Source organism: Ictalurus furcatus, chromosome 25, assembly GCF_023375685.1.
Source record: "Ictalurus furcatus strain D&B chromosome 25, Billie_1.0, whole genome shotgun sequence".
NCBI lineage: Eukaryota > Metazoa > Chordata > Actinopteri > Siluriformes > Ictaluridae > Ictalurus > Ictalurus furcatus.
Genome location: NC_071279.1, coordinates 14,610,409 through 14,623,233, shown reverse-complemented (window position 1 = coordinate 14,623,233; position 12,825 = coordinate 14,610,409). Strand labels below are relative to the sequence as shown.

General features: G+C 43.2%; 2 protein-coding genes across 5 annotated transcripts in view; one reads left to right on the top strand and one right to left on the bottom strand.

The window, feature by feature from the left end:
* Positions 1–452: 452 nt before the first annotated feature.
* tmem242 (transmembrane protein 242) lies at positions 453–4,749 on the top strand. The gene is made up of 4 exons (XM_053614231.1): positions 453–531; positions 1,479–1,579; positions 3,957–4,094; positions 4,171–4,749. The coding sequence occupies exons 1-4, from the start codon at positions 453–455 to the stop codon at positions 4,282–4,284; spliced, it is 432 nt and encodes a 143-aa protein (XP_053470206.1). The 3' UTR covers positions 4,285–4,749.
* Positions 4,750–6,893: 2,144 nt separating this feature from the next.
* The window catches only part of arid1b (AT rich interactive domain 1B (SWI1-like)), a 72,834-nt gene continuing 66,902 nt past the window's right edge, over positions 6,894–12,825 (bottom strand). For 3 of the 4 annotated variants that reach the window (XM_053614224.1, XM_053614223.1, XM_053614221.1), the window contains 7 exons: positions 12,251–12,417; positions 11,484–11,607; positions 11,278–11,397; positions 11,118–11,190; positions 9,949–10,714; positions 9,618–9,748; positions 6,894–9,527 (listed from right to left, as the gene is read on the bottom strand). In XM_053614224.1, coding sequence (XP_053470199.1) covers positions 7,785–9,527; positions 9,618–9,748; positions 9,949–10,714; positions 11,118–11,190; positions 11,278–11,397; positions 11,484–11,607; positions 12,251–12,417 — 3,124 coding nt within the window. In that variant the 3' untranslated portion in view covers positions 6,894–7,784. The remainder of the gene's footprint in view (positions 9,528–9,617; positions 9,749–9,948; positions 10,715–11,117; positions 11,191–11,277; positions 11,398–11,483; positions 11,608–12,250; positions 12,418–12,825) is intronic. The other variant, XM_053614222.1, reaches the window with a different exon arrangement.

Below are 12,825 nucleotides of genomic sequence, written 5' to 3'. Positions count from 1 at the left end.
TTGTGATTCATTTAAAGATTTATTGTATGTTCTGGTTATTGTGTAATGTTTGTGTATTTTATAGGCTACTGGTAAAAATTATATCTATAACAACAGCAACAACAATAATAAAAACAATTATTGTTGTTGTTATCATAATAATAATAATAATAATAATTATTATTATTATTATTAATATTATTATTGTTATTATTATTATTATTGCACTTTTTCATTTTGAGAAAGAAAGAAAATATCAGATTAAGTCAAGGTTAAATAAACAAAACTATTCAAATTATTATAAATCAAAAAGGATCAAAATCACGTAGAAGGCTAACTACATTTACCTCTTTTTCTTTTTCTTACATTTACTTCCCTCATCTCTGCCTCATATAACAATGGCAGGATTTTGCCTATGAACAAAGGTTCCGCCGCGTTTCCACCCGGTCTCCTATTAGAGGGACACAGTCAAGATGGCAGTCGAGGAGCTGAATGTCAACACACCTGCTGGGAATGACAGTGTGGACGAGGCTAAATTACAAATGTTAAAAGGTAACTGTTAAGCTGTTTACACGCAGAAGGTCAGTTGAAATAGCCGCTGTTCTACAGGAATATCGAGCAGCTCAGAGTTAGGTGTTAAATTATGTTCTAAAAATTGTTCATGATATCGTGTTAGCGAGCTAACTCAAGCTGGGAGTTTAGTTAACTAACTAGTTCAATTCCACATTCCCTACAGCATGGCTTCTCAAACCCTGCTACTATCAAATTAATTCCGTTTTCCCTTTCAGCACGGAGTATTATTATTATTATTATTATTATTATTATTATTATTATTATTCGAACATAATCTAATTATTCAAATATTAGGCTCGTTATTTAAATGTGTAGAATAATATTTTGTCTATTTATTTAGATTCATAGAGCTTTCCATTCCTGAACACATGAGGTCCAAGTTGACATTATTTATAAGCTATTGAGGCTTGGGTTAAATGCATTTAATTCAAAAGACCAGTCATATAGAGTACAATAATAAATATAATAGCTTTAATGATGGTGGGTGATTTCCACCAAACACACACACACACACACACACACACACACACACACACTCACACACACAGACCCCTTGAATATGCTTCATGGACCCTTGGTATTCCCGATAAGCTTGGCACCCACTTTGTTTCTCAAATTTAATGATTATTAAAGACATGGACCATACTGAGGGGACGTTCTGGTAATGATAAAGGACTGAAATCCATCCATCCATCCATTTTCCATACTGCTTATCCTACACAGGGTTGCGAGGAGCCTGGAGCTTACAGTATCCCAGGGAACTCGGGGCACGAGGCAGGAGGACACCTTGGACTGGGTGCCAACTCATCCAGGGCACAATCACACACGTTAACACACTACAGACAATTTGGACATGCCACTCACTCGATGCGTGTCTTCGGACCTCTCATGCTGTGGTTTTTACACTCTTCGTTGTTCTTTTCCAGGTGGTGCGTTTCTGACCACCGTGGCCGCTGCAGGAATGATCGCTGGGTTTGGCTCGACCCTTGCTTTGGCTAAGAAAAGGAGCCCTGAGTGGTTTAATAAGGTCTGAACGTGTACCGAAATGTACATTTGCACTTCATACAGTGTGTGTATTCAACATGATGGACAGATGAGAGCTGAACAAACTCAGAAGACATGCTGTTCAAGCTCTGAATTTGGTGTTAGGACAAAGTCGCTAGGACCTGTTGTGTAAAATTTTATAGAGTCCACTCTCGGGAACATAAAGGCGTTTAAGTCTTTATTTGTGGGTTATAGGAACGGCTTGGAAATAGAAGTATTTTCAGTATAAATTTGCAGTTCACAATTAAATGCAGACATTTCCTACAAATTCAGTTCGACTACCTGATGAGAGTTGTGCCAGTGGTACCTCAAAAGGGCGATGCAGCAGTGCTTTAGTCTGTCCAGCTCTCTCTCGCTCTCTCTGGTCGACCTTCCGATCTGTAACCCCGAGCCTTAACCGCCAAGCCACCACTGCCCCACTAGTTGGGACTCGTATTACTTTGTAAGCGAACACTGTCCCTTTTTGTCGCCGTCTTTTCCACTTATTTTTAAGCACGGGTTTTCTCAGTAAACACGCAACTTCGGCCATGTGTTCTTACACAATCAGATTCATTGCGCGTGTGAGGTCACGTGAACATCACAGCTGATCGGAGCACTCTGGAGTTTCTTTAAAACTCGATTATCAGACAAACTCAGAAAGGAGGACAGGCTCCTGTTTCGTTGGCACATTGGCGTCACTTAAACCGTGGCTAATTAACTTTTTCTCGTTACTTTCCCTGCTTATTGTATTATGTATTTTTGAAAGCACCCAAACCTTCTTTGGAAGAATCTAAAAGTTTTTCCTAGAATAGATTGCCACAATCAATATGATTAGGAGGAAAGCGTCACAGAAACGACTCATCAAGAAATCCAGATTTGATGAATTCTGCGAATACACCCGGACCGGACTTGCTACATGGCCTGCGAGTCCATATCGGAGCAGGATTAGTTCTTGTATTCGACGACACAGTAATGTTCGCCTGTCCTGTTTTCCATACTAAACTCATAAGTCATAAAATAAGGAGACACTTTGTACATGCACAGAGATAACACCTGGTCTGAATTGAGCAGTTACCAATATCTCTCAAACTTTATATTGAATTAAAGCCTTTATGAGATTTTCAAGCAATCTGATAGTCAGACGAGTAATCAGGTTATTCTGTGCATGTACCCTGTTTAATCTGAAATTTAGTGTGTCGCCCCAGAAGCAGTGAACACTGCGGAGCTCAGAGATGGCCAGCAACACTGTCAGACATTTACCTGTAAACCGAATCGGTGTGGAAAAGGATTTACACAGTGGAGGGAAGTGTGGATTTGTTTATATTTGGTGGGTTTACTGGCAGCGTGTAAAACGCATGTATAAAGAACTCGGATTATTGACTGATCTAGGGCCAGAGTTTTGAAAACGCATGAGAACAAACTGACCTCATCGTCTATGATATAATTGTCTAAGGAAGGCACTGAGTGTAATGAAGGAAAGTGTGATGTAAGAAACATTTAAAGATGCAGATGTATAGGTAAACAAGACAATATCTCATTTATATGTGATGCAAATTAAGTACAAATAATTGCCAATGTGTCTAACGCTGTGTTTGACTTAGATTTAAGTTGGAAGTGCGTCAGTTTCAGCCTCTTTGTGCTTAAGCTGCAAAGTGGGAAGAACGTGGACGCCACCACGTTTGTCGTTTCTTAGCAACAGTAAACCTGGCTGATATCAGTGATACGAGTGATTTTTTTCCTCAACAAAACAGGGACCTACATCGTAAGTGTATATCGATTGAACTAAGGCTGTTCCTGGAGATCTGCTGCAGCTTCCTGCAGGTTTCATGTTCAACCAAAATCCAAAACCGCTGCTTTAGTTGATTAAGAACTTCTTGAGGCAGTGATTAGATGCTCAGGTGGGTCTTCAGGATGGTAGATCTCCAGGAACAGGGTTGGTGACCACTGATCTAAAGCAAATACTAGTATACAGAGTATAACTCATCTAAAAGTGCTACTTTGTTTAGGGAGCAGCCATGTTGACCTGACGATGTTCTGCAATCAGAGTAGAGGAAACCTTCCTGACTTCTGAGTAGGAATTGAGGGGTTTTCCAAAGCAGAGCCTGAAAAAATTACGAGCTTTAATCAAACGCAGAATAAATCTCTAAATGGCCACGCCATTGGGTTGAGGATTTATTATTTATTTGAAAAATATTGTCCTCTATTCAGATTTTTAATACCCCCCCATCTCAAGTTGCTCCGAGTAGTACCTTTAAGGTTCTCCTGCAGATTTCTTAGTGGTTTTAAGAAAACGAAGAATGATCTACAGAAGTTCTAAATGCGCCATTTTGAATCCAGGATCACGACACGTGACGCGCAGCCGTATCTTCCTGTGTGTTTAGGGTGTCGTGGGCACGGCGGCGGTGCCTGAGAGCGGAGCGTCGCTGGCCCTGCGTGCACTCGGACGAGGTTCTCTGTACGCCTGGTGTGGAGTCGGCCTTCTGACCTTCACGGTGTGGAAAGCTCTGGGTGTCCACAGTGTAAGTGTGTGACGTGTGACTCAGTCTTCCTCGTAAACGCTAAACATTTAACCGCAGATCGATGCTTCTTTTGCAGTTGGTGGAATTTCGACAGAAAATGCAATCCATCTTTCCTGCCGTTCCGAAAAACAAAGACGTTCAGACAAACGCAGCGCCTTTCGACTGGGACTCGCTATTTAAATCCAAATGAGCACTGACGTGCCGGGGAAGAGAGCTTTACGTGTCCGCTCACCGGATAGACAACCTGCGATGTGACTGCCAGGTCAGATGAGAATCAAGTTTCCCTACACTTCTTACCCCAAGACTTTTTAGGGATCTGTGATGTTGAAGAATCAGTCTGGAGAAATGACTCTCGTTCTGGCTTCAGTACAATGTGTGTGTCTGTGTACGAACATAAACAGCAACTAGCTTTTTCAAGAAACAAAATGTCCGGACGTCTCACAACGAAGCTCCCGGTTCAAAGGACATTTTGCTAAACTGCCTTTCTGAGTTTTACCATTTGATGGAAGAGCTTCTGTGTGTCAAACACAACCATTTAAATTGGTTTAGGGAGTTTGGAACAGATCTGATTAACAAAAAACAAAACAAGAAAATGATTAATGTGTGTGTGCAGTGTGTACGGAGATTAAATAAAATTTTTTTTAATGCTGCTGGATTTATCTCCGGGGAATATAGTGTAAAACCAGTGGGCCATAGTCTGGATGCGGAGACGGCAAAATACACAGTATGGCCAAAAGTATGTGGACACCTGACCTGTTGAACATCCCATTCCATATTCATTTCCCTTTTGCTGTTATAATAAGTGCCGCTCTTCCGGGAAGGCTTTCCACTAGATTTTGGAGCGTGACTGGGGATTTGTGCTCCTTCAGCCACAAGAGCATTAGTGAGGTCTGGGGTACAGTCTGCGTTCCAGTTCATCCCAAAGGTGGTCAGGGTTCTGTGCAGGACTCTCGAGTTCTTCCGCTCCAACTTTGGCAAACCACGTCGTCATTGAGCTCGCTTTATAAACAGTGGTACTGTCATGCTGGAACAGTTTCGGGGCTCTTAGTTCCAGTGAAGGGAAACTGTAAATGTTACAGCATACAAGACATAATTGTGTGCTTCCAACTTTGTAAATGGTACATGGTATGCACTTATTCTTAACCTTAGTGGTTCTACAAAGCACTTGGGCAGCGTCTTGCCCAAGGACACTTCGGCATGTGGGCTGGGGATCGAACCACAAACAACAGCGATTAGTGGATAACCCGCTCCAATTTTGTGGCAGCGGTGTGGGAAGAACCACATGGGTGTGACGGCCAGGTGTCCACAAACCTTTGGGCAGAATGTATGTAGTCTGTGTTGCTGGTTTAAAACACCCCAAAAACAAACAAACAACAAAAAAAATAGTAACTTGAAGCACCAGTGTGAACCAAAACACAATTACATCAAATTTGTCTTTATAGCCTTGAACAGACCACTAATGGTCAGGTAACTGGTGTCACCAGGCGGACGTGGCGGTTACTCAGCCAGACCAATTTTAGTAACTGGTCCTTCCTAAGTTCCAGTCTCTGGTGTAAAATATTAAGATGTTTGTATGAAACCAAACCTGAGTGTTATGTTAAATATACATCAAATAAAGTTCAAATAGAAATCCCCCAGACTGATTTCAGGTCTGTCCTAATGTATATGACCTTCTCTTCTAAAGTGTCCGAGATTCCCAACTCCAGAAGAAGTTAGGACTGGTCAAGCATATGTTTATAAATCTTCCACTATTTCCTGGAAGATTCATTCAGGCTGTTTTTGGAAAAGCCCATTTGACCAGATGCTCCAGAAATGCAGCGTGTGACTTCTTCCACAAATGTAATTAAAATAAGGAGGTCTGAAATGCTGATGTCAGATCAGCCGGGTGGTGAAGCCTAGCACCATCTCAGCACCTGAATTTACCACCAACATACATTAGTGAGGTATATTATACTGTTATTCTGTCATTTCTCTCTGATTAATTTGTTTGGCAAAGTTCTGGACACCCAGTGCTGAGTTGTTTTCTCTTTCCAGCACATCTGATTCAGCTCATTATGTAATTCACCCCCCAAACGTGAGTCAGATGCGTGAGTCAACTAATGCACTCATAAGCACCCACAATCTTTTATACTCTACCAAACTGACATTAAGAGAGCACAGAGCCATAGTAAATCTGGTTTCTGAGAGGAGCTGTGTGGAATTCACAATTAAGAAAAGACAACGCACCCAAAAACAACCGTCACAGTGCTCAACCAGATTTCATGTACATTTACTTTAACATGTGGAACATGTAGTATAAAGACTTTATACTAATAAAACAATGTTCATCAAATCATATGGCATGGAGGAAAAAAAAGTTCACAGAGTTGTACATTTTCATTGGAATTGTTGCTCAAGTCACTTTTGGGTTAACTTCAGATTTTGCTGGATTACAGTTACACCGACTGACTTTTTCATGAGACTGTGTCTTTTTTAAAAAAAAAATAAAAAAAAATAATTGTTTAAGCCTGACATCCAAGACCATTCGAGGGACCTGTTCCTATCTGTTTGACAGAATTGTGTGTAGTACAGTCCACGCAGGAACGTGCTACACGACAGCGGATTACCCCCGACGGAAGATGGCGACAAAAATGTCATTTTTCATCAAACCGTCGTTAATAATTAGCATCGACTACCATCACTTTGTATAATACCACATCTCTTGCAGAAATAAAACGTGAAAAGGGCCTGTTTAATATACAGCTCATATATATATATATATATATATAATATATATATTATATAATATATATATATATATACACACACAAATCAGCCCATAAGGTGAATGAAGAGAAGAGAGAAGTGGTAACTGAAGCGCTTTAGAGTTCCGTTTTCAGACTGTTGATCCTGCGGTCTAATGGTCATACTGGTGGAAGCGAGTAAGTTTAAAAACCAGCTCTCGTCTTACCCTCACATACTGGTGTGGTTACGCAGTGCAGTACTGGTTATCAGATTTGAATATTGCCCGTGGTAAAGAGTCATTCACATTTGGTAATCTCCCCTCCAACAAGCCATCTACACCCTATTGCACAATGCTTTTCAGAGCTGGATACATGTATAGCTTGAGTAAAATCAGTGTCTTTTTTTTTTGTTTGTTTTTTTCTTCTTTAACACATTGCAAGAGAAGTTCTATCTACAACACATCTCACAATTTAAATAAATGTGCATCCCCAAATAAACAAAGTCCCACACAATGAAAAAAAAATTATTAAAAAATCTTAAGCGCAATTTAAAAAAAAAAACAAAAACACACAAAAACGAATAAACAGTATCTATCAGATGCCAACTTTGGTAAAAATGGAACTGAAAAAAACCCCCACAAAAACAAAGCATTAAAAAAAAAAAAAATAGAAAACAACACTGAGATATTAAATATCTGTATTAAAATCATTTAAAAATCCAAAATGAAAATAGCAACAAAAAAAAAAAAACAAAAAAGAAAAGGGGGAAGGGGTAGAAGAGCTATATATGTATGCATGCATATATATATATGTATATATACATACATACATATACACACACTCTATATAACTGTAAGTAAAAACATTTTTTGTCTTTTTTTTTATTTAAATAAAAATATAACACCAACAATCTCGATCTGTGTGGCTTGTCCCGCTGATTTTCAGCACTGCCAGGCTATCGCTCGTGTCACGAGCGTCCCAGCTTAAACAGCACCTCGCACAAAATGGCTGCCACGCTAGAGTTCAGCACGGACGACAGCGTGATGTCCAGCAGGCGGCTCTCGTACAACACAAACTCGGGCCGGTTCTCCTCAACCTGAGCGATCGCCATTAAAGCTTTAGCAGCCCGGCACATCATGTTGATGCTGGGTGGCTCTGGGTGGGTTGGATGTCCTGCATGTAGCAGGCTATGAGGGCTCTGCTGATACTGTGCCATGGCAAGACTGTCCTCTAAAAAGCCTATCAGGGTCCCAATGCTGCCCTTCTGAAGCGCAATTGCCCGCGCTGCCGTTGGATCGCCCTGCGCCAGGTTGGCGAGGACGGCCACAGCCATCTCCCGGCACACCTGGCTTTTGCGTTCACCCACGTGACGCACTAACGTTGCAAAGAGGCGTTCCTGGCGGCTGAATGGTGGTGTTGCTAAGAGCAGGTCCACATTACAGTCCTGGATGCTCAGCTTGCACAAGCACTCCAGCACCAGCCTCTGTGGCGTCAGAGAAGAGAAGCCGTTCGCCGTGCAGAAAGGGTCCTGGGCCTCGGCTGACGGACAAACCATCCAGTGCAAAACCCCATCCAGGATGGGTAAGCAGATGCTTTCAGGGTATACGGACAGATCAAGCTGCCCTGAAATGTTGGCCAAGGTCACCAAGGTGTTCTCATGCAAGGCACCAAGGCAGTCCCACCACCACTCGTCCTTACTACAAGCCAGACTTCGCTCCTCTTCACGTCGGTAGGTTGGGGGTGTCCTCTTCCTCTTCGGGTGCTCATGGTGCAAGAGCACCAGCTTGCCCAGTATAAGTACCAGACCTGGATGCCGTGCCATGTCGGCATCGTTACCAGGCACAAAGGACAGCCCGCGGACTATGTTGGAGATGCATATGCAGCGTTTAGCCAGCTCATCCTGCCAGTCCTCTGCTGTGGAAAGTGGTGCCTCATCCCAGCAACGTGGTTCATCTTCCAGCAGGGTGATACTGCGGTGTTTCCCTTGGCTCTGTGAGGTGGACCCTTGGGCCCCGCTCTCGGGTAGAGATCCCGTATCATCTGCAGCAGCCGTCAGACTCTCATCTTTGACATCTTGGTCTTGCTTCTGAGATGATCCCTCTTGACTGGGATCCTCAGGGTCTTGTTCTTTAACCTCCTCGTGGTCCATAGTCATTGCTGGTTTAGCTCCCGTCTCCTCATATTTTCTATCAAAGTGGGTCTGGATGTGGGCGGTGGAGTCTCCTCCGCCAGCCTTCCAGTGAAGTAGGCCACTGGTAAACTCTGCAGCCAAGCCCAGCTGTTCTGATCGGTCTTCCACCAGGTCTGCGATTGCCTCCCTCTCCTCCACCTTCACTGGCAATCTGTCGTACTTGCTAGCTTGCTTGGGCCTGGGTTCTGTGGAAGGAGAATCTTCTTTACCTGCTTCATTTTGTCTATCCTTCTCGTGCTCGATTATCTCTGCTGACTTCTTCTCAAGTGGGTCTGCTCCAGATGTGCTGCTGGAGACACACCTTTGAGACTCTGCTTCAGGCTTCTTGTCTACCTGCTCAATATTTGAAGGACTACCCTGCTCCTGATGTTCCAATTCCTCTTTTTCTGCTGGTTCTGGGAGGGGGCCAAGAAGTGTCTTCTGGCCCTCAGTACCCACTTCATATTCCTCCAGGATTCCAAAGATCTCAATCAAGCATCTTCGGAAATATTCAACTATAAGTTCCAAGAAACCTGGCAACTAGAGAAACGGGAGGACAAACGTAGGCCACGTGTTAACCAATTAATGACATTATGAAGTAACTTTGCAAGTGCTACTTTGACAACTTACCTGTGACAAGGTAAAAGAAGACACTGTGTTATCGTCATATAGTAGAATGTTTATTGTGTCCAAAGCCCAAGTGCTCTCTGCTAGCAAACCAGACTTCAGAGACATCATCACACGCCAGGCCTCTGGTGTCCCTGCAAGGTAACGACAGTTTTGAGCTGACTTCTTCAAATTGCAACCCCCCCACCCCCTTTTGTTTCATTACAAGCAAACTACAAAATAAATTTTTTTTTACAGAAAGGTTACAGAATTTAGCTCTCAGTAACGTTGAAGTGATGATACTGCTGAAAGAAACAGATAGCTATTTAAGTTTAAGACCCTACAGGACTCTTACCAATGTCTTTGGATGTTAACCTTCGGCGAGGCTTTAGCTGAGGCTGTATAGCCTCGACAGAATCCAGTGGAAAGCTGATCTCTTGTTGTATGGGCGGGAGACCTTGACCGGGGACACCGCCACTCTGAGAGCCTGGAATAGACCCGGGAACCCCTGGTTTTGGCATCTTGAGAGACTGCATCAAATGAGCTTTATTGGGGGACATGGAACCTCCCATGGGTCTGGGGAATGGTGCTGGACTTGGAGCACGGGCGATGTGGTTGGGCATGGCTGGAGGGGACTGGTAAGAGGACGGAGGCTGGCGGTTTGTCATGGGTGGCACGGAGCTAGCCGAAGATTGGGGAGGATAAGGTGACTGACGCTGGCCCGGGTGACTCGGCCACTGACTGTCTTGATTTGCCCTGCCATCTGGGTCATCTGCACGGCTCATGGAGGGGTATGGAGGCCCATGGCCCTGTCTGCTAGGGTAAGGGTAACCGCCCATATCAGTTCTGGGGTGCCACATGTTACCCTGAGGCCCCCCGCTGGGAGTGGAGGACGGTCCTCCAGCCATCATGCCATGCTGAGGTGGTCCCTGTCCCCCATGCTGCATGCGTTCACGGTTATATGGGTACGGGAACTGCCCCTGCATAGGTCTGCGCTCCGGGTATCCACCGTACTGGCCAAACATATCCGGCTGCTGGCCACTGAACTGCATGCCATAGGAATCACCCTCATGTCGCTTTGCTGGGGGGCCATACATCCCTTCACCAGGCCTCTTATAGCCCTAAAGAGGAACAGAAAGCTTTTTGAGGACCTGTTTCTCAGAACAGCAAGACTGAATAAAACTTGCCCTGTCTGCACAATCAAGATTTCAGTCAGGTTATAAACAAATTAATAATAATAAAAAAGTTCAAAATTCTTATTTTATTTTATCTGCTTCATAATACACTAGATTTCTGCTTATTTACATTGTTATTTGTTCTCTTATTTTGTCGATTATCTCAAATGTTCTATAAAAAATATCAAACACTGCCTCAGGTCTGCTCCTTACAGAAAGCACATGATGAATGAGCATTCATAAGGTGTTATATCATTATTTACATTACACTAATGCCACTTTATTTTAGGCAACACGCAGCTTCTAGTCCAGAAAATACATCATAACATGAAATTGTCTGACTACTGACCTGTGGGTACATTCCGTGTGCACTGTATGGCATGCCTTGAGGATACTGCTGTCCGTAACCATCATGTCCATGCCTAAATCAAAAATAACATGCATCACTCAGCCATTCAGCTTGGAGATACACATGTACTTGTACACCGATAAAACCTAGCAATGCTTACCTCTGATGTGATGGGTATCTATTGCCTGGGTACATGTTTGGATCGCTGTTGGAAGGCATCATGTTGTTCTGATTTCCAGGAGGCACCATTCCACCATCTGGGCCCATGGTATGGTCAGGCCTGATGAAGACACATGGCAGAAGACATGAAGCTGGACTCAGAAGTGAGTCAAGTTGTCCAGGAGCATACTGTATAATATTACTGACCTTCGGTCAAAGCCTTGGTTGTAAGGGTACTGGGGTCTCATGCCCATGCCCTGGGGTCCTCGTGGGTACATGTCCTGCATGCCACTGCTGGGCATTGGCCCTGGCATGAAAGAGTCATTGCCACCTATAAATATGTATACACACTTTTAGTGTTTAAGACCTGAAATATTCTTAGTCCTTTTCTACAGACAATGTGTTAGAGCTGGTTCAAAATCAGAATCAGTCGGCAAAAATCAGTTCGATCCCGAAACCAGAAAGCTGGTGGTCTGGAACAGGGAACCAACCGTTATTAGAGTCAGCGTCAACAACTCAAACAAGTTCATAACAGACATTAAAATAGAGCGGTGCATGGATGAAGTCATCATTTAGTACCGGAACCTGGAAGTTAGCGTCACACTGGTTCCCTTGACAAAAACCCAAAAGGATTTTAATTATCGTCTCTGGTGATAAAACACTCCAACAAAGGATTTCATCTTGGATAGTAAGGTTTGTTGATTACATAACAGTCTGGATCATAAGCTGGTGGAAACATGCGCTGTTTCTCAAGAACATTCACTACATCATTAGAAAATGGTGCTTGATAAATAACACCATTAGATATGCCATAAAGCAGACACTAGGGGGCAGCGCTGTCCAACAAATCACCTTAATCACATCTTCAGCTGGAGATGAGACACTGCTAAAACATATCCAGCAGCGATGAGAACGGGATGCCTGAAGACAGGAATAAAAGTTCAATAAAACAGTTGTACCCTACACTCACGCACCTTTCCTTTGACCTCCGTAGGGCTCCTTGTTGGCATCGTACTGCATTCGTGCGTCTATACCCCCTCCTCCCTGCTGGTACATCATACCAGGTGGGACGTTGGCTCGCTTTTGGAAAGCTGGATCGCTGCTCTCAGAAAATGGATCCTGCACACTGACTCCACTGCTTCTGCAGATAAAAAGGTCAAACACTCTGGCATCAATACACAAATTAAAAATATATATATAACGCATGCTATCTGTACATAAGACGTGGTGAGAAGCCAGAGGGTTGTGGATTAATGGTACCATCGGTGTGCAAGTTGTACCATGGTTTCTACGGTAAACCGTAAAAATTGGACATTTTGGGTCCTGCTCAGAAGAAAACTGTTCAAACTGTGCAGATAGATGATTATAATAATAATAATAATCCCAGCAGGACAAGGTATCGATGTGATGACCGAGGATGTCACCGGAGACCATTTTACAGCACAGATATTTTGTTTCCAAATGTGAAGGTGACATGAATTCAAAAAGAATAGCAGTATAACTAGAGCTGGGACAAAAAAACAAACCAAAAACAAACCTTTAAGCACGA